Consider the following 26,874-nt stretch of genomic DNA (forward strand, 5'->3'; position numbering starts at 1 on the left):
TTAACCATCTTTAATATGTGTCATACAAAGTGTAATGTGCATCATAATTCCAGCATATCGAAGACCAGCGATCCCAGTAAGCCATTAAATGTGGCAGTAGGGCCATCCTGCCTGAGCTAAATGTTTTTATTTCAGATGGGGGATCCATTCCAGAGCATTGGAGCAAGTCTGGGAGTCTGGGGGTGCAGCAGAAGAACCTAGCACTACCCTGGGCATATATGTACATATTGGTCTTCTTATGCACTGAATAGTGTATTATACTATATTAATAATTTACCCTATTGGTGGTCTATAGCATTGCACCCCTAACTGCATGTTTTCCAGATCTCCTAGTTGGTGCACAGGTGTATTTAATACTGGCTGACACATATTAAAAGATCAACAGGGGGTGCTATTTATTTCATTTGTGATTCTGAGAAGAACATGCAGTAAAATTGTATTATTTTACAATTTCTATTGTGGTTATGGACTGGGGAGGGGGGTTTCCAGGCAACCGGAAACCCCCCTGCGTGTGCCTATGGTTTTACTCTGAAAAAAAAATGTGAGTTTGGAATTGGATTGCAACTGTAATGCACAGTGCGAGTTCCCCATGATAACTTCTTGCACAAGCCAACTCGCACCTAATTGGATTACCCCCAATGGTAGCAAAAAAGCAAAAAAACAATATACGGTAAACAAGTAGCCTTGTACACACACACTTTCTGACAAGCATTCAAGATTCACTACAACTATGCCAAACGCATGCAAGCTTAAAAGGTACAATCTATAAGAGTGACCAGCAAGTATGTAGTGGACTATGCTGAAGGTGGGAATTAAGAACATGCTTTCAACGCTCAATTAAAAGTTTTAGAATAATTAGTAGAAACAATTCCTTCACATTGTAACCCTTGCGCATTATCCAGAATTATTCCCAGTGTTATGACAATTGCCATACACATTTACCCCTTCAGACAGACTTTGCAGTTAATTCTCAACACCCAAATTTAGGTTAAATACAAGATGTTGCTGATTGTGTAAAAATATTAAATTTGCTGTTATATAATAGTCACTAAAATAAATACTATTTTACTTGTCTGCTTCCACAAGTGCCTGCATAATAGCTTAAGACAGTACTGTATATTAATATACTTCACCTGTAAAAGCAATCACAGATACAATTATAGCTGGAGTAAGTGTGTATGAGAAAATGTCTTGAATCTGAAGAACCGGTTGGTGCCAGGAAATGAATCACATCTAATCTCCCTAAAATCAGCATTACATAGGACATCAACAGTGTATACCGAGGCCAAACCATGCTACTCGTTTCTCTAGGACGGTGTGCAATCCCTCTAGTACGCTATATATTACAGGAAATCGACCCAGACTACACCCAGTGGGGAATCAAACGACTGCAAACTACAAAAAGGGCAAGCTTACACCTCAGTGCCGTCACATGCAGTACATATAAGAAAGGAACAGTAAATAATAATGTGGACCACGCAGAGTCCAGGTAAATGAATAATGTCTGCTTTATACAGTATTGTGGTTCTGTAATAGGTTCTGAGATGACAGTACCACCGTAATTTTGTCAAGTCCGGTGTTAAATTTAGAGTTGAAATCAGTTATATGGTAAAAAATAAAAAAAAACTAATTGCTACTTTAAATTTAGTGGCGAACACGATAAAATCATGCCACTTTTTAATCTCGGAACCTATTACATAACCCTCTGCATGTCCTCACTTTAGTATTCCTATTATTTAACTAGCAAGTTCTATATTCTGCACCATGTATACTTCTCCCACCATTCCTAATATGCAATTGTTTTACAGAATTATTTTAAATTACCTCCCACATTTATTTCCATTCCTTATATCATACACCAATTCACATATTTTTATCATTAGCTTATGTTTTTTTGTTAGTTATCAGGAAACGTACATTTCAAAACCTTTTTTTTTTTTTCTTTATAAACACGAAATCAATATACTGTATACATGGTATGGAAAAAAAAATATGTGAGATCTTAAGGCCTGATTCAGAGCCGGACGCTATTTGCGCTCGCTCGGTCAGAAACAGGGGCCGGCTATTTAAATTGAGCGCTCGCTCTTTGCGGTCTGTTGACGCCTCTATGTCTGAGCGAGCCAACGAAACATGCGCTCGCTATTTTGTAAAGACACCCCCTGACCGCTCGCATCCTACATCATCTCCGCTATTTATTAGATTAATCGAGTACATCGAAAGGCGTCTGAACTGCTCGCAGTGCTTGTGGTTGGTTTTTTCTACCGCTATCATGCGAACAGTTCAGGCTAAGAAACAACCAAGTGACGTGGTCGATGACGCTGCTTTGTTAATTATGCACACCCTTAAAACGCCCGTTTTGACCATTTGGCACGCCTGCGTTCGGATCACCACTCCCTGTTTTCAAGCACCTTCCCCTGTTACCACCCACAAACGCCTCATCCTGTCACTCAAAATAGCAGGCACTCGCTATTTTGCGAGCGCTCGATTTCCGACTGCAATGACTGGTTGGCGCATGCGCATTACGACCCATACGCATGCGCAGATGTGCGAACATCGCTCGGAGCGAACGAGCGGCCGCTTACGAGCGGCTCTGAATCAGACCCTTAGTCCCATCCCTTTAACCCTTCAAAATCTGGTTAAAAGAATGAGAGAAGCTCAGTCTATGGAGTCTGCCATTACTAGCCAAATGGACAAGTTATACAATAGGCTTACGTTTAGAAACACTTCTGGAGTTGTCAGATGAGTTCCAAATTACCATGCATTCTGCTTTATCCCATAGCCCCTCAACATTGTTATTTGGTTTATTATCACATCATTAGATAACCATAACTATACTGAATACTGTAAAGAGTCCACTGCAATAATTATGGCTACAGAAGGGAGACATTCTTTATCACATATGGTGAAAGTCAAAATGTCAACAAAACAGGTCTGTGCTAAGGCCCTGGGATTTTGAAAAACATGCTGCATTTCTAAATAAGATTGATGAGCTCTTCAATTTGCTCTACATATTCAGCAAAACATATACATGACTTAGTGACAATATTAGGTACAGTGGCAACCATCCTATTTAGAATAATAGTAATCTCCCCATAGGATGAATTCCATTATTGGATAATATGGTGTACATCCCCTTATCATATACAATTAGTAGAGCAATCCAGTATTTGTCCCATGTCGTTATTGTGCCCTAGATGGATTCACTATCCCATGTCCTTTCCCCATTTACAAACCCCAATCTCTTTTCCCCCCCTTCCGCCCTATCCAACACTGCCAAAACCCCGCTCTCTTTTCTCTCCCCCCCATTCACAAATTAAGAATTGGACAATACAACAAAGATTATCTTTTCCTATCAGCAACTCAATTAACTTAATCTCCTAATCTTTCTGTTTATGCCATTATTATTGGAATAAGGGCCTCATTCAGAGGGTGCAAGCGGTCGCTCAGTAACTGGGAGGCCGCTTGCATCCTGACCGCCCGCCTCTGTTTCGGTCGTTAGGCTGTGGGTTTACACCCACAGCTCTAACGACCGCTAGGGTGATAGTCGCGATGGTCAGAGACCATCGGGGCATACGACGAGACCCTAGGGTAGGGTCTCACTTGTCGTAAGCCCCGGAGAGCTTCTGGCTCTGTCAGAGCCGGAAGCTCTCCACTGACATCACTAGTGATGTCAGTGGGGCCTCCCCCAAACGGTAGGCATTCCCATGGGAACGCCTCCGTTTGGGCTGCCACCCCCCCGGCCCGCCTTCCAAACGGGGCGAGCTGTCGATCAACATCGACAGCTCGCCCCCTTTGGAAAGAGACCCGCTACGACCGACGCTGTCGGTCGTAGCGGGTCTCACGCATGCGCACGAAGGAGCCGGCTCCCTCGTGCGCATGCGCACTTGACAAACATCGAGGCGGCCGTGCGGTCGTAGACCGTACGGCCGCCTCTGAATGAAGGCCTAAGTCCTTATACACCTGAGCATCTTCTTTAGAATACATAGTTATCCTGATTGAGGTACAGAGACTCAGAATAGTCTCTTTAAGAAAACACACCTACTCTCAATGAACTACCTATCAGAATGAAGCAACAAGTATTTATAACATCAGCTGTAACAACAGGATATTGCTCCTTGACAAAGGCGGAAGCTGAAACGCGTTGGAGATCCACAGCACCCACACGAGGCAGACGGAAGAATCCCCACAGGCTATTTTGACTTATCTCTACAAGCCGCATTCATTTGCCACACTCATCCGGACTTCGCGATCACGTGACCACAGGCAGCGCTTGTACACAGAAGACGGAAGACGGAGACGGAAGACACCGCTAGCCGGCAAGGGGCAGGAGCGGCCACCTGGGACACGCAAGGGGAGGTAAGTGCCGCACAGGAGAGGATCTACGGCAGCAAGCTCCGCGAGAGCCCACACCGTTACATCCACTCCCCAGACGTTTTGATTACCTGCCTCCAGCAAACACACTGGTGCTGGTCTGGGACGCCCAGCCCAAGCGCCGGTGTACTGTCTGGACAGGGGGGTATACATCACGTCTAGGGCCTTTCCTCTATCCCTGCACACCCAGACAAGAGCCGTACTCCTGGCCTGGGAAGACTACCCCGGGGCATCACTTTCGCATACACCACCAGCAACTTATATATTCTCTCACCCAGCCAGATAGCGGGATGCCGCAAATCTGACACACTGACAATAATCGGGATTCTAAGTACTGTCTTATTATTACCAGAGGGGAGCAGTGGCCTTAGTGCCTACAACGATTTGTCACTACGTTCCTCATTTGCAATCATTCATCTTAACTGCATTATTTGCATACGTTGAGCATTATGCATAGATTTGCATTGACTTTATTTATCTAAATATCAACTTTGTTTCTCTTTTTTTTATTTTTTCATTTTTTCCTACTATATATGTTCATGTAATTTTTGAGTGTTTTTGAATTGAGTAAAACATTTTACACTTTTTGATACATCAGTGTGTGTTTAGTATATACAATATTGATCATCATTCAATAGCAACATTGTATGGTGTAGCGCTTCAGTGCTTCCATAACTACATTGCCAATTTATTATCTGGAGACGGGGCATCTCGTGTCTTCTGAAGCAGCTCCCCTCTAGAATCACGATTCATTCCAATTAAGCCATGGTTCCCTTCCACCCCCTTTTTCAAAACATATACATACACAGAGAACTTATTTTATCGGGTGTAGTAGGTATTACCGCCGGACATGTGATAATTTATCAGGTGTAGTAGGTAATACCTACTACACCCGATAAATTAATCCCGACAGCGGCAGCCCGGCAAGGGTGAAAATCCTGATCGTCCCTAATGTAAGTGTCGATAACCTATTTCCCCCCCCTAACTCTAACCCACCCTAACCCCCCCTTCCCCTAGGCTAACCCTAACCTCCCGGGGTGTGCCTAACCCTAAGTCCCCCCCAGGAGCCCTAAACCTAACCCTCCCCCCGCCGCGGCTGTCCGCGCTCGGCATCACTTCGATCAGGATGCCGGGCGCCGGTCTTCCGGCGTCTGGTTAATGACAAGCGTCTAGATTTAGACGTCTGTCATTAGTACCACGCCGGAATTAGAACGTCTGGAAGCCAGCGGTCGGGATTTAGACCGTCTTCCAATCTAGATCCCCATTTATCTGCATATTCAAAATATAATCTGCAATAATAGGATAAGGCCTTACTAGTGACAATATCAAAACACGAGTTATAAATAGCAGTTAATAATACTTCAGCAGTCAGTCTCTCATAGGGACATATATATTAATTATCGGGTCCTAGACTCGATAATTAAAATTTCTTAATCGCTGCTATTCGCGGCAATAAGAAATTAAGAATCACCCGAATATGCATTAAAATACACCCACAGGGACGGGGCACAGAAAAGAGCCCGCCTCTGTGGTTTGTAAGAAGTGAAGGGGTCGCATTAGTGATCCCATTACTACTTCTTCAGGGGCCGGGCACATTACCGCACATGCGTGGTCTGCTGAACTCATTCCTACTGACTGGTAATCTTTGTACCAGACTTCAGATCATTATTTTTCCCAAATCTCAGTCTACAGTTATTGAACTTTATAGTGTAATAGACAACTGGAACAAGCCTGACACCACTTTTTAATTTGCTCTCGTCTGCCAAAACCTTTGCCCAGTGTCATGACAAACTCTTAACTATCCATACATCACCAAGCTCTGCAGTATATACATTCATAATCTAATCAGTTTCTGTCTACTCACAGCCCTTATTTGTCAGTCTGCTGTCAGTGCTACATATATCTGTTCCTCCTTCCCCGTTGCCATATATTCCGAACCTCTGCCATAGCAGTCTCCCCTGAAAATACGATGGGGAAGTTCTAAACCTAGTTTACGTGACATCACTTCAGAATCAGAACAGATTCCTATAGAGCTATATTGAATAAAACTATAAATTGAACCAAAACCACGAGCTAGAGTGGAATTCATCATCTTCAGATAAATGTAGGGTTCATGGTGCTAAATGGCTAAACACATTTTCTAATGAGGGGTAGGAAAGCCCTTTACAATCCATTCTTGTATAAGTGGGCTCCCTTCTGTGTAATTACATTAGATAATGCTGCTGATATGTTGAAAGGGGACTGGCGTCACAACTCCTAAGTGTTTTCCTAAATTAATGTGGAATATATTTGACGTGTTGATATGTTTCACTGGTCATTTTGTTGCATAAGCCAATGTATTTTTGGACACAGGTGGACTTTGCCAAATGTTTGAGTAAAGTGTAATATGTTTGTGTGACCGGAGACAGCCCTGAGCGAGGTGTGTGTTGGAGAAGAGTGTGCTCCTGCACGGTCTCCTCTCGGTAATACACTCTGAGTAGTAGGACCCAGAGTGAGCCATAGGCGACCCGGTGACGTCACTGTGCGCCACTGTGTAGAGTGCCACAGTACTGTGTGGTCGCATAGTACTTAGCTCCTCAGAGTGCTACCCGTTATTGGCATTATAGCCAAGACTGTGACCACTGCTGTGTATACTGCATACTGCTGTTTAAACCTGTGTGATACCGCTCATACCAATAAATCTGCAAGCCTGGTTAAGGACCTCGCTGTATTGACTTACCTCTGTTTTACAACCACTGGTACCTATTGCAACCACCCAGGTCATACCAATAGGTTATATCAATAATAAGTACCCACTGTGACACTACACCCTCCCTTTCCTCCATGTGTCGCTATACATATAAGACAGCACAGACGTAATAGTCAAAATGCCAACGGCCGGGAAGCCGTCTGACTAAATCCCGGCGTCTAAATACAGACGCGGGACTAAAGACAGGTGTCGAAGTCCTGACGCTCGTCTATATCCGGACACCGGAATCTAGACAGACGGCTTCCCAAACTAAGGTAAGTCGGGCAGTGTTAGCGCTTAGCCGCGGGGGAGAGGGTGAGGTTTAGGGACCCCGGGGGGGATTTAGGATTAGGCACCACCCCAGGACGGTTAGGTTTAGGGTGCGGGGGAAGGGGGGTTAGGTTTAGGCACCCCAGGGGGGAGGTTACAGTTAGGCACCACTGTGGGGAGGTTAGGGTTAGACACCACTAAGGGAGGCTTATGGTTAGGATGGGGGAGAAGGGAGAGTTAGGGTACTTACCAGCCCCAGTCTGGATCTTCGGCGTTCGGGCTTGCAGCGCCAGGATTTAGTCAGATGGCTTCCCGGCCGTCGGCATTTCATACACAACCCGCACAGACTGTGTAATAGTTAGTATTACTGCCTCAGAGCACTGAGGTTGTGGGTTCGATTCCCACTACAGTCCTAAATGTGTGGAGTTTGTATATTCTCCTTGTGCTTGCGTGGGTTTCCTCTGGGTACTTCCCACAGTCCAAAATATATTGGTAGGTTAATGGGCTCCCCACAAAATTACCCCTAGTGTGTAAGTATGTGCTTATGCAAGTGGTAGGTAACGGATTGCATAGGGGAGAGGCCTTAGATTGCATACCCTAAGTACAATGTGAGGTGCTACCTGCTGAGACTTGTAGTGCTGCAAGCAAAAAAAAAAAAAAATTGTGCAAGCTCCACTAGGGTAAGGGCTGATGTGAATGGCCAAATATTCTCTGTAAAGCGCGGCGGAATATGTGTTCATTCCCTCCCCACCATGACCACCTGTGGCATTACCCCTCCTTTATTAAGCAGAGCCTGTTCACTCAAACTTACACTTTTGTAAAATGTGCATACGCCCAACAGTGCCAGTGGCACAGCATTACGTGCCCCTTTTTCATCTGTGATGTTGGTACCCATAGGCCGCTACATCAATGCCGAGGGGCTGGGCAGCAGGAGGAAATCCATTCTGCCCTTGTACAGGATAGATAACCTCAGTTACAGCTGGCTGACTGAGCAGGATGGCACAGACACATTGGATATGACTGTGTCAGTGGAAGTCCAGCTGGCTGAGGCCACCTCCTATGCGACCCTGCCAGTCACGTGGGTAAATGACATGCTTAGAGGTGTGAGCCTGTGTGTCTGTGCAATAAGCTGCCATAGCGGACTTCTCTCCGGATAGAATTTGAAAAGGAAATAAAATTTTGTAGACAAAGGACAAATGAGATGCATTAAATTATGATGGCTGTTATGGCATCTACTCAAATACAATATTTGCTGAAAATGAGCAATTACAATGTAAAAAAGAACACAAATCAAATTCTGCAAATATGGCACAAGGAGGACTGTAGTGCTCCAAACTGCGCTGATACAGTATTGCATGAACACAGCTTGGATTTAACGGCTCAGCAAATGTATCTGGAAAATGTTATATTATTGCCAGCTATGCAAATAGGCTTAGGCAGTGCATTAAAACATGTTCTAGATTAATTTAAGGAAAAAAAAAAAAAAACCTGGAGCACAGGCAGACAGCGAGCATGTAAGTAACTACATATGGCAGATGTCCATCACAATCACACAGAACTAAAATAGCCATCAGGAAACAGAACACACTCAATCCAATAAACAAAACGTCACTGCCATATCAGAGCCCTTCACACTGGGGATGTGATATAAAAGAAAGGAAATGACTGGGGAAGTGACTGGTAACTGGCAGACCTGCAGCTTAAGGGTTAACACAGATCAGATGGGAGATGGGAGCCAGGACGCAGCTCTCAGGCAACCGAGGTCTCAGGGCTCATTCTTTGGGAGAATGTGGGGCTTAGTGTTCCTGTATTGTATTCTTTCCCAAAGATTATATCTATGTTGTTTAATTGCAGCATTCTAATAAACATAAGGCAGTCAGTGCATAAAACATTGCAGCTACTTATTCATTTAGAGTAACACAGCTAAACTAAACGAGGAGAATCAATTTTACATATGTTGTACTAAAGCTGCCCACATTCCTGTAATAACACTGAGGGGCCTATTCACTAACTGATAAATGGCCCGGTAACCACGCGGAAACACTAGTTTCCGTATATTTATGTTAATGGGCTATTCATCATCAGGGGCCCCAAATGGACTCCCTGATATTCAGCAAACTCCTAAAACTGAAAGTTTTCGGAGTTTGCTTCAGAGAACATGTGCCATCTTCAGACAGCGCTTGTTCTCTGATCCCCGCTCCTTCCTATGGCAAGGAGTTCTGGGGATGCGAAGAGGGATCCGAGTGGATCCCTCTTCCACCTCCTCACTACTTCCCCGGCGGCTGTGGGCATGCGTGACCCGAGGTCACGCATGTGTAGCCGGGACGTCGTGGAGGAGGTATGTAAAACAGCTACTTCTGTATCTGTGATACTAACCGAGGGGACAGCTGATTTTCGGAGCACGTTGTCACGTTTCCCCCACTGCGAGTTGGATACTTAAGTATCCCTTGCAGCGAGTTCAATACTTCATCATCAGAGGCCGTATCCCCTGAGTGAAAAAAGAACATTATAGCATTTATAGCGAAAAGGGGAGGAAGCTATTTTTTGCATCATTCGCAATGTCAACAATGCCTTTGTCGGTAGTGTAATGTCAAGCACAGTATGCCGACATAGTACTAATGTTGCTGAAGACATTGTAACCGTGTTGGGAGTATAAATCTAAACAAGATTCTTTACCATATTTCAGTTGGGTGTGGTATAAGAGATAGACAGTAATTAGATAGACAATGTCTAGGTAGAAACCAGATGTTAGACAGACAAAAGTTCATCAGGGACAAAAGATCGACACACGAAAGGTCAACATGTAAGAATATCGAGAGTTACAAATGGTCGACAGTCAACAGGTCGACACAAAAAAAATAATCGACATAAAAATGGGCGACACCTGTTTTTTTTTTTTTATATAGCCCTAATCTTCACCCTAACCCTAATCCTTCCTCCTGATGCCTAACCCTAACCGTTGGTGTAGGTGCCTGACCCTAACCGTCCCTTCTAGTGTCTAACCCTCCGGTAAGTGCCTAATCCGAACCAAAAAAAAATAATGTGTCGACCATTTTTCTGTCGACCTTTTGACCTTGTCAACCATTTGTGTCTGTCTACCTTATTACATGTCGACATTTTGTCCCTGTCGAACTGTTGTCTGTCTAACATCTGGTGTCTACCTAGATATTGTCTATCTAATTACTGTCTATCTACAGTCCGGAATCCATTTCAGTTGATACCGCCAACACGGTCACAGTGCTCTAACTAACATTAGTACTGTGTTAGCATACTGTGCTCGACATTACACTGACAACAAAGTTATTGTCAACATTGTGACTGTTCTCTGAAGCACTATGCCCTCCACCCTTGTGGCAGGTGTTATTTATCACTATGGGAATGTTTCACAAAGCAATAGTATTAACGCCCATGTGCAGAGAGCCCCGTCCTCTGAGCAGCGGGCCCCACCACCCAAGCCATGCATCTAACCTTGTGTCGGCAAGCTGGTCTCTCCTCCTCCATGACGCCATCTTCCCAGTGACATTCAGGAAGATGGCGTACAGTGGGGGCGATTCAGCTTCAGATGGAGTTGCTATCGCAGCTGCTAACATGTTATCAGCTGTGATAGCTGTAATATTGTAATGCAGCAGGCGGTGTCACGCCTCCTGCATGCATTACTGACCGGAGCTGCGTCCCTGGATGCAGCATCAGATCACCTGCGTGTCTATCAGCCGGCTGAGTGACCATGGGATCACTCAAGCCGGCCATTGCAGATGCTCAAAAGAGGCCAGGAAATCTCCGTCAGCCGATGGAGATCCTGGCCTCTCCACTCCCACCCCCCAAAAGGCAGCAACACCCCTCCATTTTGGAAAACGGAGGCCGTCGCCGCACCAATGCAGCAGCCGACTGTCAGTCACTGACAATCTGCTGCTGAACTCCGTCCAACATCGCAGACCCATACTGCACATGCCCTCATTCCCGAACATTGGAGTCTGCGAGCACTGCTGAATTAGGCCCAGTATGCGCACAAGAGAGCAGAGGCTATGGCACAGTGCCAGAGTCTTTGCTTTCACTGTGCAGCGCCATCTTCCTGATGATGTTCCTAGGCAGGTGGAGCAGCGAGGAGGGGGGACCCGCTTGCCGGCACAAGGTAAGTATACTATGAGTTTTGGACCCATTAGAAATATGCAAATGACCCTAACACAGCTGCAATTTCATTGGATTTTATCATTTGCTTTCTTGAAGAATCATAGATTTTCTAATACTGTGAATTCCAGCAACTGTTACATACTGATGTTTTGACTATATTAAACACATAGGCCAGGGCCTCATTAATACCCCTTTCACATCGCTAATTGCGGGTCGCCCCTGGGATTTGTGCATGCCCGACCCGTCACCGCCATCGCTGCTGAGCTGGCACTTGGAGAGGAGATCATCTTCAAGCGCCGGCTCTCCCTATGCAGTGAACGGGACGCGGGTCGTCTCCTGGTACCCATTCAAACCATGAGCCGGGTTGAACTCGTGTACAACCCTGCTCGCTACCCGAGTTGAAATGCCGGTTTGCTCGACCCGGGTTATTTCAACTGGTTATTTCACAGTAATCTAGACCTCAGACTAACAAAAAAGCTGCTCAGTGTTTGCATGCTACATGCCACAACAGGCTATATGTTCTCTGCAAACCCGACTTGTGTTCTGCTGTGCATCAGCCCCTATGGCTCGAGACTCGCTAGTAAACTAGTAGTGAAGGCCCATATTAGAGAATTCAACATAATTCTAAATCTTTGATGATGAATTAACAAATACTAGTGGTCACAAATATGGTGTGATGAAAAGAAATGGTGACGATACGATTTTAGGAAGACACTTGTACATATATTTTATTTGTGGAGAGGTTTGTTGGTGCAAGGAGTACAAAAGCATTACAGTGGCAATAACTATACGTACATGAACTGCTAGGTCGATACGATGCCCCTGGATAGCGCCTTCCCATCCTGGAGAGTCAGAACATTACAGCCTCTATAACATCTGCTGGAGAGGGTGGGGTATTGCTCCGCTAATTGTCAACCTTTGAGAAGAAGAAGAAAAACAAAAGATTAGGATTTTAAATATATTTCTTATATTTAAATAAATTTCATATATTTAATTACAACTCACAACATTATATGGAGATGTGATATTAAAGGTCCCTAATGGAGGTTATGGGAGCGGTTGGAAGCCTGAATCATGACGGTCTTCTTTGTGTAATTGCTGCCCGCTGTAGAGCTACTCCAATGGCATTGACCATATACCAGTCCCTGCACTCTTTAAGCATCATAATGCTCATACTGTACATAACGGTCAGTCATGGAGAATAGGAAGGGTATGGGACACCCACCAGGTATAACAGAATGTAAAGCACAATCAGAATCATACTGAGATCAGGAATGTGGCCACTAACAGGCAAAGACTTTATTAGTGCCCATAGTATTCACTATGTAACCTTTTCCAGCCAGGAAAAAGATCCACTGGATAATTAAAATGTATACACTCTATTGAGGGCCTGTTTCAGAGATGTACGCTAATACCGCGGCCGCTGCTGCTAATGTGCATCATTGCTGCGAACATATGCAAATGTCATAGCTGACGGGAGATGTATTGAGAGGCCCACCCTGTGGCTTTGCAAATCCCAGCATCGGCGTACAAAGACGCAGCATCAATCGCACATCATTCGATGCTGGCAGACTTGAGTAACTCTATGGTCTCTCGGAACGGCCGCCTGAACTGAGACGCCGCAGCTATGTTTTGTCTGTATGTGATCGCAGACACAGGCAGTAAAAGCCTCCGAAACCTGTTGCAACACGTCCGCGTGTCTGGCGGCGCACCTGGAAACCTCCCCCCAAACAGCCCTTAACGGTCAATCACTCTGCGAGTAAAGAGTCGCCTCATGCCACTACGGTGATGGTCTGTGACGCACGTGCAGATAGCTGATAAACGCTCAACTGCAATAATATCGGCACAGTGTAACGCTGAATCAGGCCAGGAGTTGCTTATACAGGGTGTCATTCGCTATCGGCCCCAAAGTTTTTCTTATAACTTTTACATTAATTGACGTAATTTAGTGAAAGTTGTCTGTTTGTTACGTGCCGATATGAGCCGGTACACAGCTGAACGACGAGTGTTTATTGTTCAGGCAGCGTACTGGAAGACTGAGTTGATAAAGGTTCTTATCACACAGGAGATGTAGTCAGGAAGCCGATGGTCTAAATACCGACCGCCGGCTTCCCGAATGTCTAATCCCGGCAAATTACTAAAAAAACCCAGACACCAGTCATTAGATCTACGCCGGGAGACCGACACCCGGCATATCAAATGGAGGGGGGGGGGGGGGGTTTGGTTAGGCTAGGGAAAGGAGGGGTTAGGGTTAGGCACCCCCGGGGGGAGGTTAAGGTTAGGCACCCCCCTGTGAGAGTTAAGATTAGGCTGCGGGGATGGGGGGTTAGGTTTAGGCACTTAGAGGGGGGTTAGGGGTAGGCACCTAACCTACTACACCCATCACACAGACACGATGAATGTGGACGCCTCAGTATACAACACCACCGTCAGAAGAAAAAATACCTACTGACTAGCAGTGGCGGCTCCAGAGGTGTGGCTGTAGCACAGTCCAAAATTCAAATAGGGGAAACACACCAACTGCCATCCTCACTGGTTATATCCTCACTGGCAGTTGGTGTGAATTTTGGACTGCGCTGCTGACTAGGATGGTGAATGGCTTGGATGCTAATGGCGAACACTTGCTACACTTGCTATGACTTCCATCATGTTTCTCATAGACCAAGGTGTGTCTGTGTCACATTTCGCTACATTACGTCAATTACTTTAAAAGTTATAAGAAAACCGTTGGGGCCAATAGCGAGTTAAACATCCTGCATTATTTGTAGACAATTATATGCAAAAATAATGTTACAGAATGCCTGGCGTTTTTTTTTCTAAAGAAAAAGTATTTAACAAGCCTAGATGATCAAACTTACTGTATATCTGGCATGAATGCAGGACAAGAGCTCAGTGAATTACAAAAAAGGGTGCTGGTATCGGTGGGGGGATGGTTTAGCAACCAGCGCACCTGAAATCTCTGCTTTTTACAATAAACAGCACCTAAAGCAATGTCAGGACTCTTATGGGATGATCCGCCATTGCTCTTCACCAATGTAACAGATAGTTTTCTTTCTGACTTTATTTACAGTCTACAAATTGTGAAAAATGTCACCCATCCATTAGGTCATTTACAGTGCAAGGTACAGATGAGCAACACAAGGCACATGTACAGTCACAAGGAGTCAGTAATACACCACAGACGTGCAGGGCTTAAATGTTATACAAATGGCCTATGTGACCACATACATCAGTGTATGGACGATTTTTGTTTTGGGAAGTAACTTCATGCAGATATTGTGTAAGACCAGCTGAAGAGTGTGAGGTCCAAGTTGGAAATGTACATGTCAGCAAAGGTAAAGACATCATATCACACCAAATATACTGCTGGCTGCAGCCCGATTTATTTCTTGAATAAGTAATGAACAACGGACCCCGGTTGAGGGTCAAGGTGCTCTAGGAAAAAAAATGGGACTCCTCCCCAATAAAATATTATATTATAGATATATATATATATATATATATACACACACACAGTCAGGTGCATAAATATTGGGACATTGACAGAATTTTCATATTTTGGCCTCTATTCACCACCACAATGGCTTTGAAATGAAACAAACAAGATGTGATTTAATTGCAGACTTTCAGATTTAATTTGAGGGTAATTACATCCAAATCAGGTGAACGGTGTAGGAATTACAACGGTTTCTGTATGTGCCTCCCACTTTTTAAGGGGCCAAAAAAAAAATAATGGGAAAAACTAAACCATCCTAAATCTAACTTTCACTTTTTAATACTTTGTTGCAAATCCTTTGCAGGCAATTACAGCCTGAAGTCTGGAATGCATAGACATCACCAGATGCTGGGTTTCATCCCTGGTGATGCTTTGCCAGGCCTCTACTGCAAATGTCTTCAGTTCCTGCTTGTTCTTGGGGCATTTTCCCTTCAGTTTTGTCTTCATCAAGTGAAATGCATGCTCAATCAGATTCAGGTCAGGGGATTGACTTGGCCATTGCATAACATTCCACTTTTTAGCCTTAAAAAACTCTTTGGTTGCTTTTGCAGTGTCACACGCTGCTCTGGAGACCCCAGAACCAGACCCTGCCGCTTACCTTTGCGGGCGCTGACCCGCGCTGTCTTCCGGCTCCCACGCCGTACTCCTCTCTCAGGGCGGTCTTCTCTGTTCTTCTCTGGAAGGTCCCGCTGCTGTGCTGCTTCCACGCCGGCTCCTGCTGATTGCTTTATCCCCGCTGGTTACTTCCAAGAAGCACTGTCCTCCGGTCCATGGGCGCGGCCATCTTGGATTGCCCATGTGACTCCACTGCCACCAATGAGGAATCTTCTCCTTCTCTCTCAGCCTGTCAGCTTTCAGCGTCTACTATAAAAGGATCCCCAATGCTGACACAAGTTGCCAGTGCAACTAGTTTCTTAGTTTTGCTAAGTGAGCCTTTCCACTGTGCTCCAAAGGTGCTTCCTGCTAACTAGATTAGTATTCACCTTTACGGCTACCCAAGCCGCTCCACGTAGTCACCCAGCTACCAGCGTCTCCACACGGCTATCCAGCCGCTCCATGTAGCATCCCAGCTACCAGCGTCTCCACACGGCTATCCAGCCGCTCCACGTAGCATCCCAGCTACCAACGTCTCCACACGGGTATCCAGCCGCTCCACGTAGCCACTCAGCTACCAACGTCTCCACACGGCTACCCAGCCGCTCCACGTAGCATCCCAGCTACCAACATCTCCACACGGCCACCCAGCCGCTCCACATAGCGTCCCAGCTACCAACGTCTCCACACAGCTATCCAGCCGCTCCACGTAGCCACTCAGCTACCAACGTCTACCCACGGCTATCCAGCCGCTCCACGTAGCCACTCAGCTACCAACGTCTACCCACGGCTATCCAGCCGCTCCACGTAGCCACTCAGCTACCAACGTCTACCCACGGCTATCCAGCCGCTCCACGTAGCCACTCAGCTACCAACGTCTACCCACGCCTATCCAGCCGCTCCACGTAGCCACTCAGCTACCAACGTCTACCCACGGCTATCCAGCCGCTCCACGTAGCCACTCAGCTACCAACGTCTACCCACGGCTATCCAGCCGCTCCACATAGCTTCCCAGCTCCTAACGTCCACTCAAGGCTATCCAGTCTTTCCAAGTGGCTTCCAAGCTTCCATGCTACTTCTACATTACTCAAACTCCCGATCAGTTCACTGCTCCCTCTCAAGCGGAGGAACTTTATTAAGCCAAGTCTCCTCCAGCGAGCATCTGCGCCAAATAGTACAGGTCCAGGGCCCAGTCCGGGAACACAGCCTTAAATCCCACGATTGTGACAGTTTGCACTGGCCCGATGGACTCGGCAAGTGGTCAAGGATCTGGGGTAGATCCCTCGCAGGATGTACTATCTCGTCTGGAAAGACAGGAGATCTCCCAGGCCCAGTTGATCCAGTTCATCCAAGATATGTCGTCACGCTTGGACAACATTCAGTCCTTATTGGCTCATCCCGCTCCCGCTGGCTCCCAAGCCGCCTCTCCTCCTGTGGTGTCACCTACTTCCCCGCTTCTACCTCCTGCTCGTCTCCAGCTTTCCCCTCCGTGCAAGTTCGATGGCAACCCCAAATTGTGCAGGGGGTTTTTATACCAATGCGAAATCCAGTTCGAGCTACAATCCGCCAATTTTCCGACAGCCAGAACCAGGGTGGCATATATCATCTCTCTGCTCTCTGGCCAAGCACTCGACTGGGTCTCGCCCCTTTGGGAGAAGTCGGATCCTTTGCTCTCCAACTACCCCGAATTTATTTCCACATTTCGCAAGATCTTTGACGAACCTGGAAGAACCACTTCCGCATCAGCTGATATTCTACGCCTCCGTCAGGGTAGCAGGACCGTCGGTCAATATGTAGTCCAGTTCCAAACTCTGGCCTCAGAACTCAATTGGAATGAGGATGCTCTCATCGCTGCCTTCTGGAGTGGCCTTTCAGACAGACTCAAAGACGACCAAGCTTCCCGTGACCTTCCAACCAATTTGGATGATTTAATTTCCCTTTGCAACAAGGTGGATCTTCGTCACAGGTAGCGTGCCTTGGAAAGAGGCAGACTTGACCACGGAAGGCCACGTCCAGCTTCCCGTTTATCCTCTCCTCCTGTGGGTGAAGAACCCATGCAGGTCAACCGCTCTCGTCTATCGGCTGAGGAACGACAGAAAAGGCAGAGACAGAACCTCTGTATGTACTGCGGATCTCCTCAACATTTAGTTAGATCCTGTCCCATCCGTCCAATTAGTCCGGGAAACGCCTCCTCCTAACTTATGACAGAGAGGTTAAGTTAGGCGTTGCCATTGAATCGCATAGGAAGTCTGATTCCACCATCCAGGCTCATTTAAAGCTTCCTCGAGGTTCCAAAGCTGTATTAGCTCTTCTGGATTCTGGAGCAGCAGAGTACTTTGTCACTACGGACTTTGCCCAGAAACATCAGATCCCCATAGAAGCGTTGCCTCGAGTCATCACTTTAACCGCCATCGATGGTAGTCGCATTACTATTGGAACCATCACCCATCGTACAGCACCACTTAGACTTACCATTGGGGTGCTCCATAGCGAACAACTGTCCTTCCTAGTGATTCTCAAAGCCTCTCATTCTTTAGTCCTCGGACTACCCTGGCTACAGAGACATTCACCACAAATTGATTGGACCACCATGCAAATAACCTCTTGGGGTTCCAATTGTTTCAAAGGCTGCCTTCTGCGGGTAGTACCTGTCCGATCTTACATCATACAGGATTCTAATAACCTGCCCAAAGCTTATGGTGGGTTTTTGGACGTCTTCAGCAAACAGAGCGCAGATCTATTACCTCCCCATCGTGATTGGGACTGTCCCATAGATCTGACTCCCGGGAAGAATCCTCCTAGAGGCCGAACCTACCCTCTATCTCTCCCTGAGACTCAAGCTATGTCGGAGTACATTAAGGAAAACATAAGTAAAGGCTTCATTTGACCTTCCACGTCTCCAGCCGGTGCTGGATTTTTCTTCGCAAAAAAGAAAGACGGTGGGCTGCGCCCGTGTATTGACTGCCGGGGTCTTAATGAAATAACTATTAAGAATCGCTATCCTCTTCCTTTCATATCAGAGTTATTCGATAGAGTCAAGGGAGCCACAGTTTTTACCAAACTCGATCTAAGAGGGGCCTATAATTTAATTCGTATCCGTCCAGGCGATGAATGGAAAACGGCCTTCAAAACCAGGGATGGGCACTACGAATATCTCGTCATGCCCTTCGGTCTCTGTAATGCTCCAGCCGTCTTCCAGTTTTTCGTCAACGAAATCTGTTGTACAAGTGTGTGGTCGTTTACTTGGACGACATTTTGATTTTTTCTCAAGACCTCCAAACTCATCGAGACCAGGTGAAAGAAGTCCTTCTGAGGTTGCGGTCCAATCAACTTTTTTGCAAATTAGAGAAGTGTCTGTTTGAAGTCTCAAGTGTACCATTCTTGGGGTACATCATCTCCGGAACAGGCCTTCAAAAGGATTCTTCAAAACTACAAGCCATTCTTGATTGGTCTCTCCCTTCTTCCTTAAAATCCATACAAAGGTTCCTAGGATTTGCCAATTATTATCGCAAGTTCGTGAAAGGTTTTTCAACACTGGTAGCTCCTATTACAGCCCCCACCCGCAAGGGAGCAGATCCAACTAAGTGGCCCGTCGAAGCTACCTCGGCATTTCAACTCCTTAAGCAAGCCTTCATCTCCGCTCCCATCTTAAAGCAACCGGATTCCACCCGGCCATTTATCCTGGAGGTGGACGCATCCTCCGAAGGTGTCGGTGCTGTGCTCTCCCAGCGGTTTGAAGATGAAAAACTTCATCCTTGTGGTTTCTTCTCCTGGAAGTTTTTGCCTGCAGAAAAGAACTACACCATCGGAGATCAAGAGTTACTCGCCATGAAACTAGCCCTCGAAGAATGGCGATATCTTCTAGAAGGAGTTCATTACCCCATTACCATTTTTACAGACCACAAGAACCTGCTTTATCTTAAATCTGCAAATTACTTGAACCCTCGTCAAGCCCGGTGGGCAATGTTTTTCTCTAGATTTAACTTCAAAATCTCCTATCGCCCTGGCTCACAAAATCTCAAAGCCGACGCACTCTCCCGTTCCATGACAAGCGACCCTGATCTACCCATGGAACAGCCCCAACCAATCCTAAATCCAGCTTTCTTCGCCAAATTATCTTCTATACCCCCGGTTGGGAAGACTTTCGTCGCTCCAGGACTCCGCAAAAGGTTGCTGCATTGGGCCCATGCTTCCCGGTCTCTGGACACCTGGGTATGGATAAAACCCTTGAATTCATCCAGCGGTCCTACTGGTGGCCTTCGATGAAAAAGGACGTCAGGTCTTACGTGTCGTCATGCATCAAATGTGCCCAACACAAAATACGTCGGCGGGTTCCACACGGTCAACTCCAACCTTTCGCAATTCCATTTAAGCCATGGACTCACCTCTCTATGGATTTCATCTCTGATCTTCCTCCATCTCGAGGCAACAACTCGGACTTACTGGGCTTCCATCTGCACCTCTACTCGCCCAGAGTTTTATAAAAGAGATCTTCAAGCTCCACGGCCTTCCACAAGAGATCATCTCCGACAGGGGAGTACAGTTCGTAGCAAAGTTCTGGAGGTCACTCTGCTCAGCCCTTCAAATAAAACTAAAATTTTCTACTGCTTATCACCCCCAGACCAATGGTCAGACTGAAAGGGCCAATCAAGACCTGGGACAGTTCCTGCGCACTTTTGTCTCCTCCTCCCAAGATGACTGGAGTGAACTTCTTCCTTGGGCCGAATTTGCTCACAATAATCATTATCACACGTCCACCAACTCAACTCCTTTTTTTACTGTTTTTGGTGATCATCCTCGAGTGCCAGATTTTCCTCTTCTTCCAACATTAGACGTGCCTGCGGCCAAGATGTCTCTTCAATGATTCTCCAACATCTGGGAAAAGGTTCGTTCCTCTCTGACCAAAACCTCAGCCCGGTACAAGAGATTTGCTGACCGCCAAAGATGAGCGATTCCCAATTTCCAACCTGGGGATATGGTCTGTCTCTCTACCCGAAACCTAAGACTCCGAGTACTCTCAATGAAATTTGCCCCGCGGTACATTGGTCCATTCCCAATCTTCAAAGTCTTGAATCCTGTGGCCTACTAGCTAAAACTTCCTCCATTCCTTCGCATTCCAAGCTCTTTCCATATTTCTCTTCTCAAACCACTGGTCTTAAACCGATTTCAGAAAGTCCTTCCCAAAGCTTCTAGTGTTCAAACACAGCAAGGAGAGGAGTTCGAAGTTGACAGAATCTTAAATACAATCGTCTTCAATACCTCATCGACTGGAAAAATTATGGTCTGGAAGAACGAATTTGGATAAATGCCTCCGATGTCCATGCGCCTCGTCTAGTCAAAGCGTTCCATACGAAATTTCCTCATAAACCAAGGAAGTGTCCGGTGGCCACTCTTGAAGAAGGGGGTACTGTCACACGCTGCTCTGGAGACCCCAGATCCAGACCCCGCCTCTTACCTTTGCGGGCGCTGACCCACGCTGTCTTCCGGCTCCCGCGCCGTACTCCTCTCTCAGGGCGGTCTTCTCTGTTCTCCTCTGGAAGGTCCCGCTGCTGTGCTGCTTCCACGCCGGCTCCTGCTGATCGCTGGTCCCCGCTGGTTACTTCCAAGAAGCACTGTCCTCCGGTCCATAGGCGCAGCCATCTTGGATTGCCCATGTGACTCCACTACCACCAATGAGGAATCTTCTTCTCTCTCAGCCTGTCAGCTTTCAGCGTCTACTATAAAAAGATCCCCAATGCGGACACAAGTTGCCAGTGCAACTAGTTTCTTAGTTTTGCTAAGTGAGCCTTTCCACTGTGCTCCAAAGTTGCTTCCTGCTAACCAGATTAGTATTCACCTTTACGGCTACCCAAGCCACTCCACGTAGTCACCCAGCTACCAGCGTCTCCACACGGCTATCCAGCCGCTCCACATAGCATCCCAGCTACCAGCGTCTCCACACGGCTATCCAGCCGCTCCACGTAGCCACTCAGCTACCGACGTCTACCCACGGCTATCCAGACGCTCCACGTAGCAATTCAGCTACCAACGTCTACCCACGGCTATCCAGCCGCTCCACGTAGCATCCCAGCTACCAACGTCTCCACACAGCTATCCAGCAGCTCCACGTAGCCACCCAGCTACCAACGTCTACCCATGGCTATCCAGCATCTCCACGTAGCCACTCAGCTACCAACGTCTACCCACGGCTATCCAGCCGCTCCACGTAGCCACTCAGCTACCGTCTACCCATGGCTATCCAGCCGCTCCACGTAGCCACTCAGCTACCAACGTCTACCCACAGCTATCCAGCCGCTCCACGTAGCCACTCAGCTACCAACGTCTACCCACGGCTATCCAGCCGCTCCACATAGCCACTCAGCTACCAACGTCTACCAACGGCTATCCAGCCGCTCCACATAGCTTCCCAGCTCCTAACGTCCACTCAAGGCTATCCAGTCTTTCCAAGTGGCTTCCAAGCTACCACGCAACTTCTACATTTCTCAAACTCCCCATCAGTTCACTGCTCCCTCTCATGCGGAGGAACTTTATTAAGACAAGTCTCCTCCAGCGAGCGTCTGCGCCAAGTAGTACAGGTCCAGGGCCCAGTCCGGGAACACAGCCTCTAAATCCCACGATTGTGACATGCAAAATGCTTCGGGTCATTGTCCATCTGCACTGTGAAGCGCCGTCCAATGAGTTCTGAAGCATTTGACTGAAGATGAGCATATAATATTACCCGAAACACTTCAGAATTCATTCTGCTGCTTTTGTCAGCAGTCACATCATCAATAAATACAAGGGAACCAGTTCCATTGGCAGCCATACATGCCCACGCCATGACACTACCACCACCATGCTTCACTGATGAGGTGGTATGTTTTGGATCATGAGCAGTTACTTTCCTTCTCCATACTCTTCTCTTCCCATCACTCTGGTACAAGTTGATCTTTGTCTCATCTGTCCATATGATGTTGTTCCAGAACTGTAATGACTTTTTTAGATGTTGATTGGCAAACTCTAATCTGGTCTTCCTGTTTTTTAGGCTCACCAATGGTTTACATCTTGTGGTGAACCTTCTATATTCACTCTTGTGAAGTCTTCTCTTGATTGTTGACTTTGACACATATATACCTACCTCCTGGAGAGTGTTCTTGATTTGGCCAACTGTTGTGAAGGGGTTCTTCTTCACCAGGGAAATAATTCTTCTGTCATCCACCACAGTTGTTTTCCGTGGTCTTCCGGGTCTTTTGGTATTGCTGAGCTCTCTGGTGCATTCTTTCTTTTTAAGAATGTTCCAAGCATTTGATTTGGCCACACCTAATGTTTTTGCTATCTCTCTGATGGGTTTGTTTTGATTTTTCAGCCTAATGATGGCTTGCTTCACTGATAGTAATAGCTCTTTGGATTTCATATTGAGAGTCAACAGCAACTTATTCCAAATGCAAATGTCACACCTAGAATCAACTCCAGACCTTATACCTGCTTAATTGATAATGAAATAATGAGGGAATAGCCCACACCTGTCCATGAAATAGCTTTTGAATTGATAGTCCCATTACTTTTGGCCCCTTAAAAAGTGGGAGGCACATATAGAAACCGTTGTAATTCCTACACTGTTCACCTGATTACCCTCAAATTAAATCCGAAAGTCTGCAGTTAAAGCACATCTTGTTTGTTTCATTTCAAGGCCATTGTGGTGGTGAATAGAGGCCAAAAAATGAAAATTCTGTCAATGTCCCAATATTTATGCACCTGACTGTATATATACACACACACAGTGTATAAGTATATATATATATATATATATATATATATATTGTGACACAGTCAGATTAGGGGTTCCCTCTCCTGGGTAGAAGGACTCCTTTCTTACACACACCCACAGCAGCAGGGAAGCAGCACACCAGTCTGGATGCAAGTACAAGCTGGTCGGCGCCAGTCTTTATTGTACAATGTCAGAAATAACATAAAGAAAACATAAACATAAATCCTAGCCCTGTCGGGGCACTAACTTCACAGGTAGTTCCCTCACTACCAGAACCTGGCAGGGCCTAATGCCCTCACCAGCAACCAAGGCACAGCATAACACTTACAGATAGGTTTTCAAGTGTCTCTGAGCAAACTCCCTGCCTGCTCTCCCAGGTGAGACAATCAGCCCTCAACACACTAGGCTTATATTGGCCACTTTCAGGTGGAAACCCTAAACCTGGAGTGGCCGTGGGTGGAGCCCTCCCTCTCCTCTCACCCACAACCCCCAGGTCCCAAACCGGCTTTTCAAAAAGCCGAGACTCAAGCCTGCTACACTGCAGACTTTCTCCTGGGGATTTAAAACACATAAGACAGGAATCTGGGATAAATGTCCCTGTCACAGACCACTTTACCAGTGATCCTATCACAATATATATATATATATATATATATATATATTAGGGATGTGCAGGCTCGGTTCTACTCGGTTCCGTTCGGTTCTTTTTACCGAATCTTATTGGCTATCCAAAACTCGTGACAGCTGAAACCCAATAAGATCCGGTAAAAAGAACCGAACGGAACCGAGTAGAACCGAGCCTGCACATCCCTAATATATATATATATATATATATATACACATATATATCTATATCTATATATATATATGAAACTAACACGAGTAAGGGTGGGTACACATTTAAACGATATCGGCCCGATTTAGCCAAATCGGAACGACAAATCGGGCATATCGTGCATGCCCGATTTGCGCGTTCCCGCGGACGCATGCGATATTGTGCTACACAGTCAATTACACGATATCGCATGTGAGGCTGTATTTGTTAATGAAGGACAGAACAGTGATTGTTCCGTCTTTCATTAAATCTTTTAAGTGTGTACCGGCAATCATGCGATGTCCAGAGTGAAGACAAATCGCCCTGAACATCGCCCTGAACATCACCCTGCCGGTCGTTTAGGTGTGTTTAGCCACCCTAACATGTGCCCATTCACGACCACTGGGCTCTAGGGGGTATATTTACTAAAGTGTGGGTTTTTAGATGTTGCCCATAGCAATCAATCAGACTCAACTTAACATTTATCTAGCCCAGAGGTTCCCAAACGCAGTCCTCAAGGCTCCCCAACAGTTCAGGTTTTAGAGATATCCATGGTTAAGCACAGGTGGTTATATCAAATTGACTTTGGTACTAATCACCTGTGCTCAACCATGGATATCTCTAAAACCTGAACTGTTGGGGAGCCTTGAGGACAGTGATTGGGAACCTCTGATCTAGCCCCTTCTAGTAGATAATAGCTAGAATCTGATTGGTTGCTATTTGCAACATCTCCACTTCTAAAAACCTGCACTTTAGTAAATATACCCCTAGATGAGAGCCTAGGCTGCCTAAAGGATAATCCCGCTCTGAGGGTAATGGCACATAATCTCTAACCTTCGAGGATGCAATGATTTGCAGGGATAAAATAGCTCTGTGGATACTCACTAAACACAGATCAGCTCCTAAATACACAAACTCCATCTCAAAGCTCATGTAAGTATCTTGTGCCACAACACAAAATGTACTCTGCAGCTAGCCTCCATTCAGCATTCCATTGGTTTCAGATCATGCCATGGCATACAAATACCTATGCCAGGTGCCTGTGGTATAAGTAGAATAAACTGTGCAAAAATGGGCATAGGCATACATGAGGGGCGCATGTGTCACAGGGTGTGTCCGTACGTCACGCCTGTTTCTTGGCACCATGGGTGCATCCCCAGCGCTCTAGGAGCTGCTGAGTTTGAGTTGCTCCCGGTCACTCACGGACTGGCCCAGGTGCTGGAGTCCGTCTCACCGGCAAGCGCTGTGACTCGCTCAACAGCGCAGTTAATGGTGGCTGTAAGAAGGTAGGGGAAGGTATGGCATGCCAGCTACCAATTTCTTAATGGTACACCGTACCACCCTACTTTCACTACTGCACACATGTAACATGGAAAGCTTATAGTAGCTTTATTCTATGTTGGACGTTTTTTAGGTTTTAGAGTGGGTAGATGGCAGATATCTGTAGTTAATGTACGTTAACCCGATGGTTAGTGTATGGCTCTGATGTTTAGGATTGTGCGCAGGCCCCGTTCTGCGCACTGAGAGCTCACTCACAGACCCTCCATCTGCAGCGTGATTCACATGCTGTGGCGTTTGGCAGAGAGGGGGCATGGCTAGCCACTGTTCCCGGAAATTGGGAGGGTCGCCCCTGTTTTCCGGGAGAGACGAGGCCAGGGTCTTCGTCGGTGGACACGGATTTCCTGCCCTCACAAGTGACCAGGCATCGGCCAGGTTGAAGCAAGCTTCAGCTTACGCAGCCTGGCCAATGGAGCAACAGCATGCGATGGTGATCAGAGGCAGCATCTACAGACGCGGCGTTGGGATTGCAAATGCAGAAAGGACGTGTCTATTTCATACAGACACCTCCTGCTACATTTACATTTTGTTGGATGTATTGAACAGCTGTTCCTGTGCGACAGTGCAATACTGTCCACCTCTGAATCAGGCCCCTATTTTGTAGAGTTTGACAGAATAACCAGGTGTTTTTGCAGCCTTTGCTCTCAAAGTAATTGTCAAATATCCCCCCTAAGATGCTTTCTCTGTTCTATCCTCAATCTAACGCTTTCCTCAAACTGCAGCTCGTTTTTTTTGTCTTTGAAAGAGAACAATGAATAGCGGCACTAGACAAAAGGGTATACCAAGTGTGTTCTTTTACATAGTACATGTGCCAAATATTACATGTGCTGGGGTTTTTACAATTGTAGAGAAAGAGTGAACAGAGCAATGATCTGCACCACAAAAGATGTCGTCATTTTGCTTTTCCACAGTTTTTTGTTTGGCAGCTCATTGGACTCTTTCTGTAATTCCAAATCCCCAGCACTTAATTGTAAAATATTTGGCACGGTGCCACCCGCGGCCAGTTCTGTCTGTCAAAAGTCTGTGCTGCTGCTGATCTCTCAATCTGAAGCATCAGGGAGGGGAGAGGTGATCGCCGCCTGTACAGCCACCATGGTGTCTATTAAGTAACTGTTTGGATCAGATTAATTATTCCTAAAAAAAAAAAAAGGGGGGAGGGGGGGATGTCATCTCCTTACTTTGCCAGGGGCGCTCAGACCCCTAGATGCACCCCTGACTACAGACTACAGTTGACCTCAAGCCAGACAGGGGCGCCGCTCTGGCTTTAGTGCGGCTCGGCTCCTCTTTGCTGCAGAAAGCGTGACGTCACGACATCAGCGGCATGCTCCCTGTAGCCCTGGCTGAGCCAGGCAAAAATAGGAGGAGCGGTCACGCCACCGAACACTGTG

General features: G+C 46.4%; 1 protein-coding gene across 3 annotated transcripts in view; it reads right to left on the reverse strand.

Moving 5' to 3' along the window:
- The window catches only part of APBB2 (amyloid beta precursor protein binding family B member 2), a 431,323-nt gene that overhangs the window by 263,572 nt on the left and 140,877 nt on the right, over nucleotides 1-26,874 (reverse strand). For all 3 annotated transcript variants that reach the window (XM_088450563.1, XM_088450565.1, XM_088450564.1), the window contains exon 3: nucleotides 12,293-12,413. In XM_088450563.1, coding sequence (XP_088306689.1) covers nucleotides 12,293-12,338 — 46 coding nt within the window. In that variant the 5' untranslated portion in view covers nucleotides 12,339-12,413. The remainder of the gene's footprint in view (nucleotides 1-12,292; nucleotides 12,414-26,874) is intronic.

This window comes from Taudactylus pleione, unplaced genomic scaffold (assembly GCF_031769625.1).
Source record: "Taudactylus pleione unplaced genomic scaffold, aTauple2 ptg000519l, whole genome shotgun sequence".
Lineage (NCBI taxonomy): Eukaryota > Metazoa > Chordata > Amphibia > Anura > Myobatrachidae > Taudactylus > Taudactylus pleione.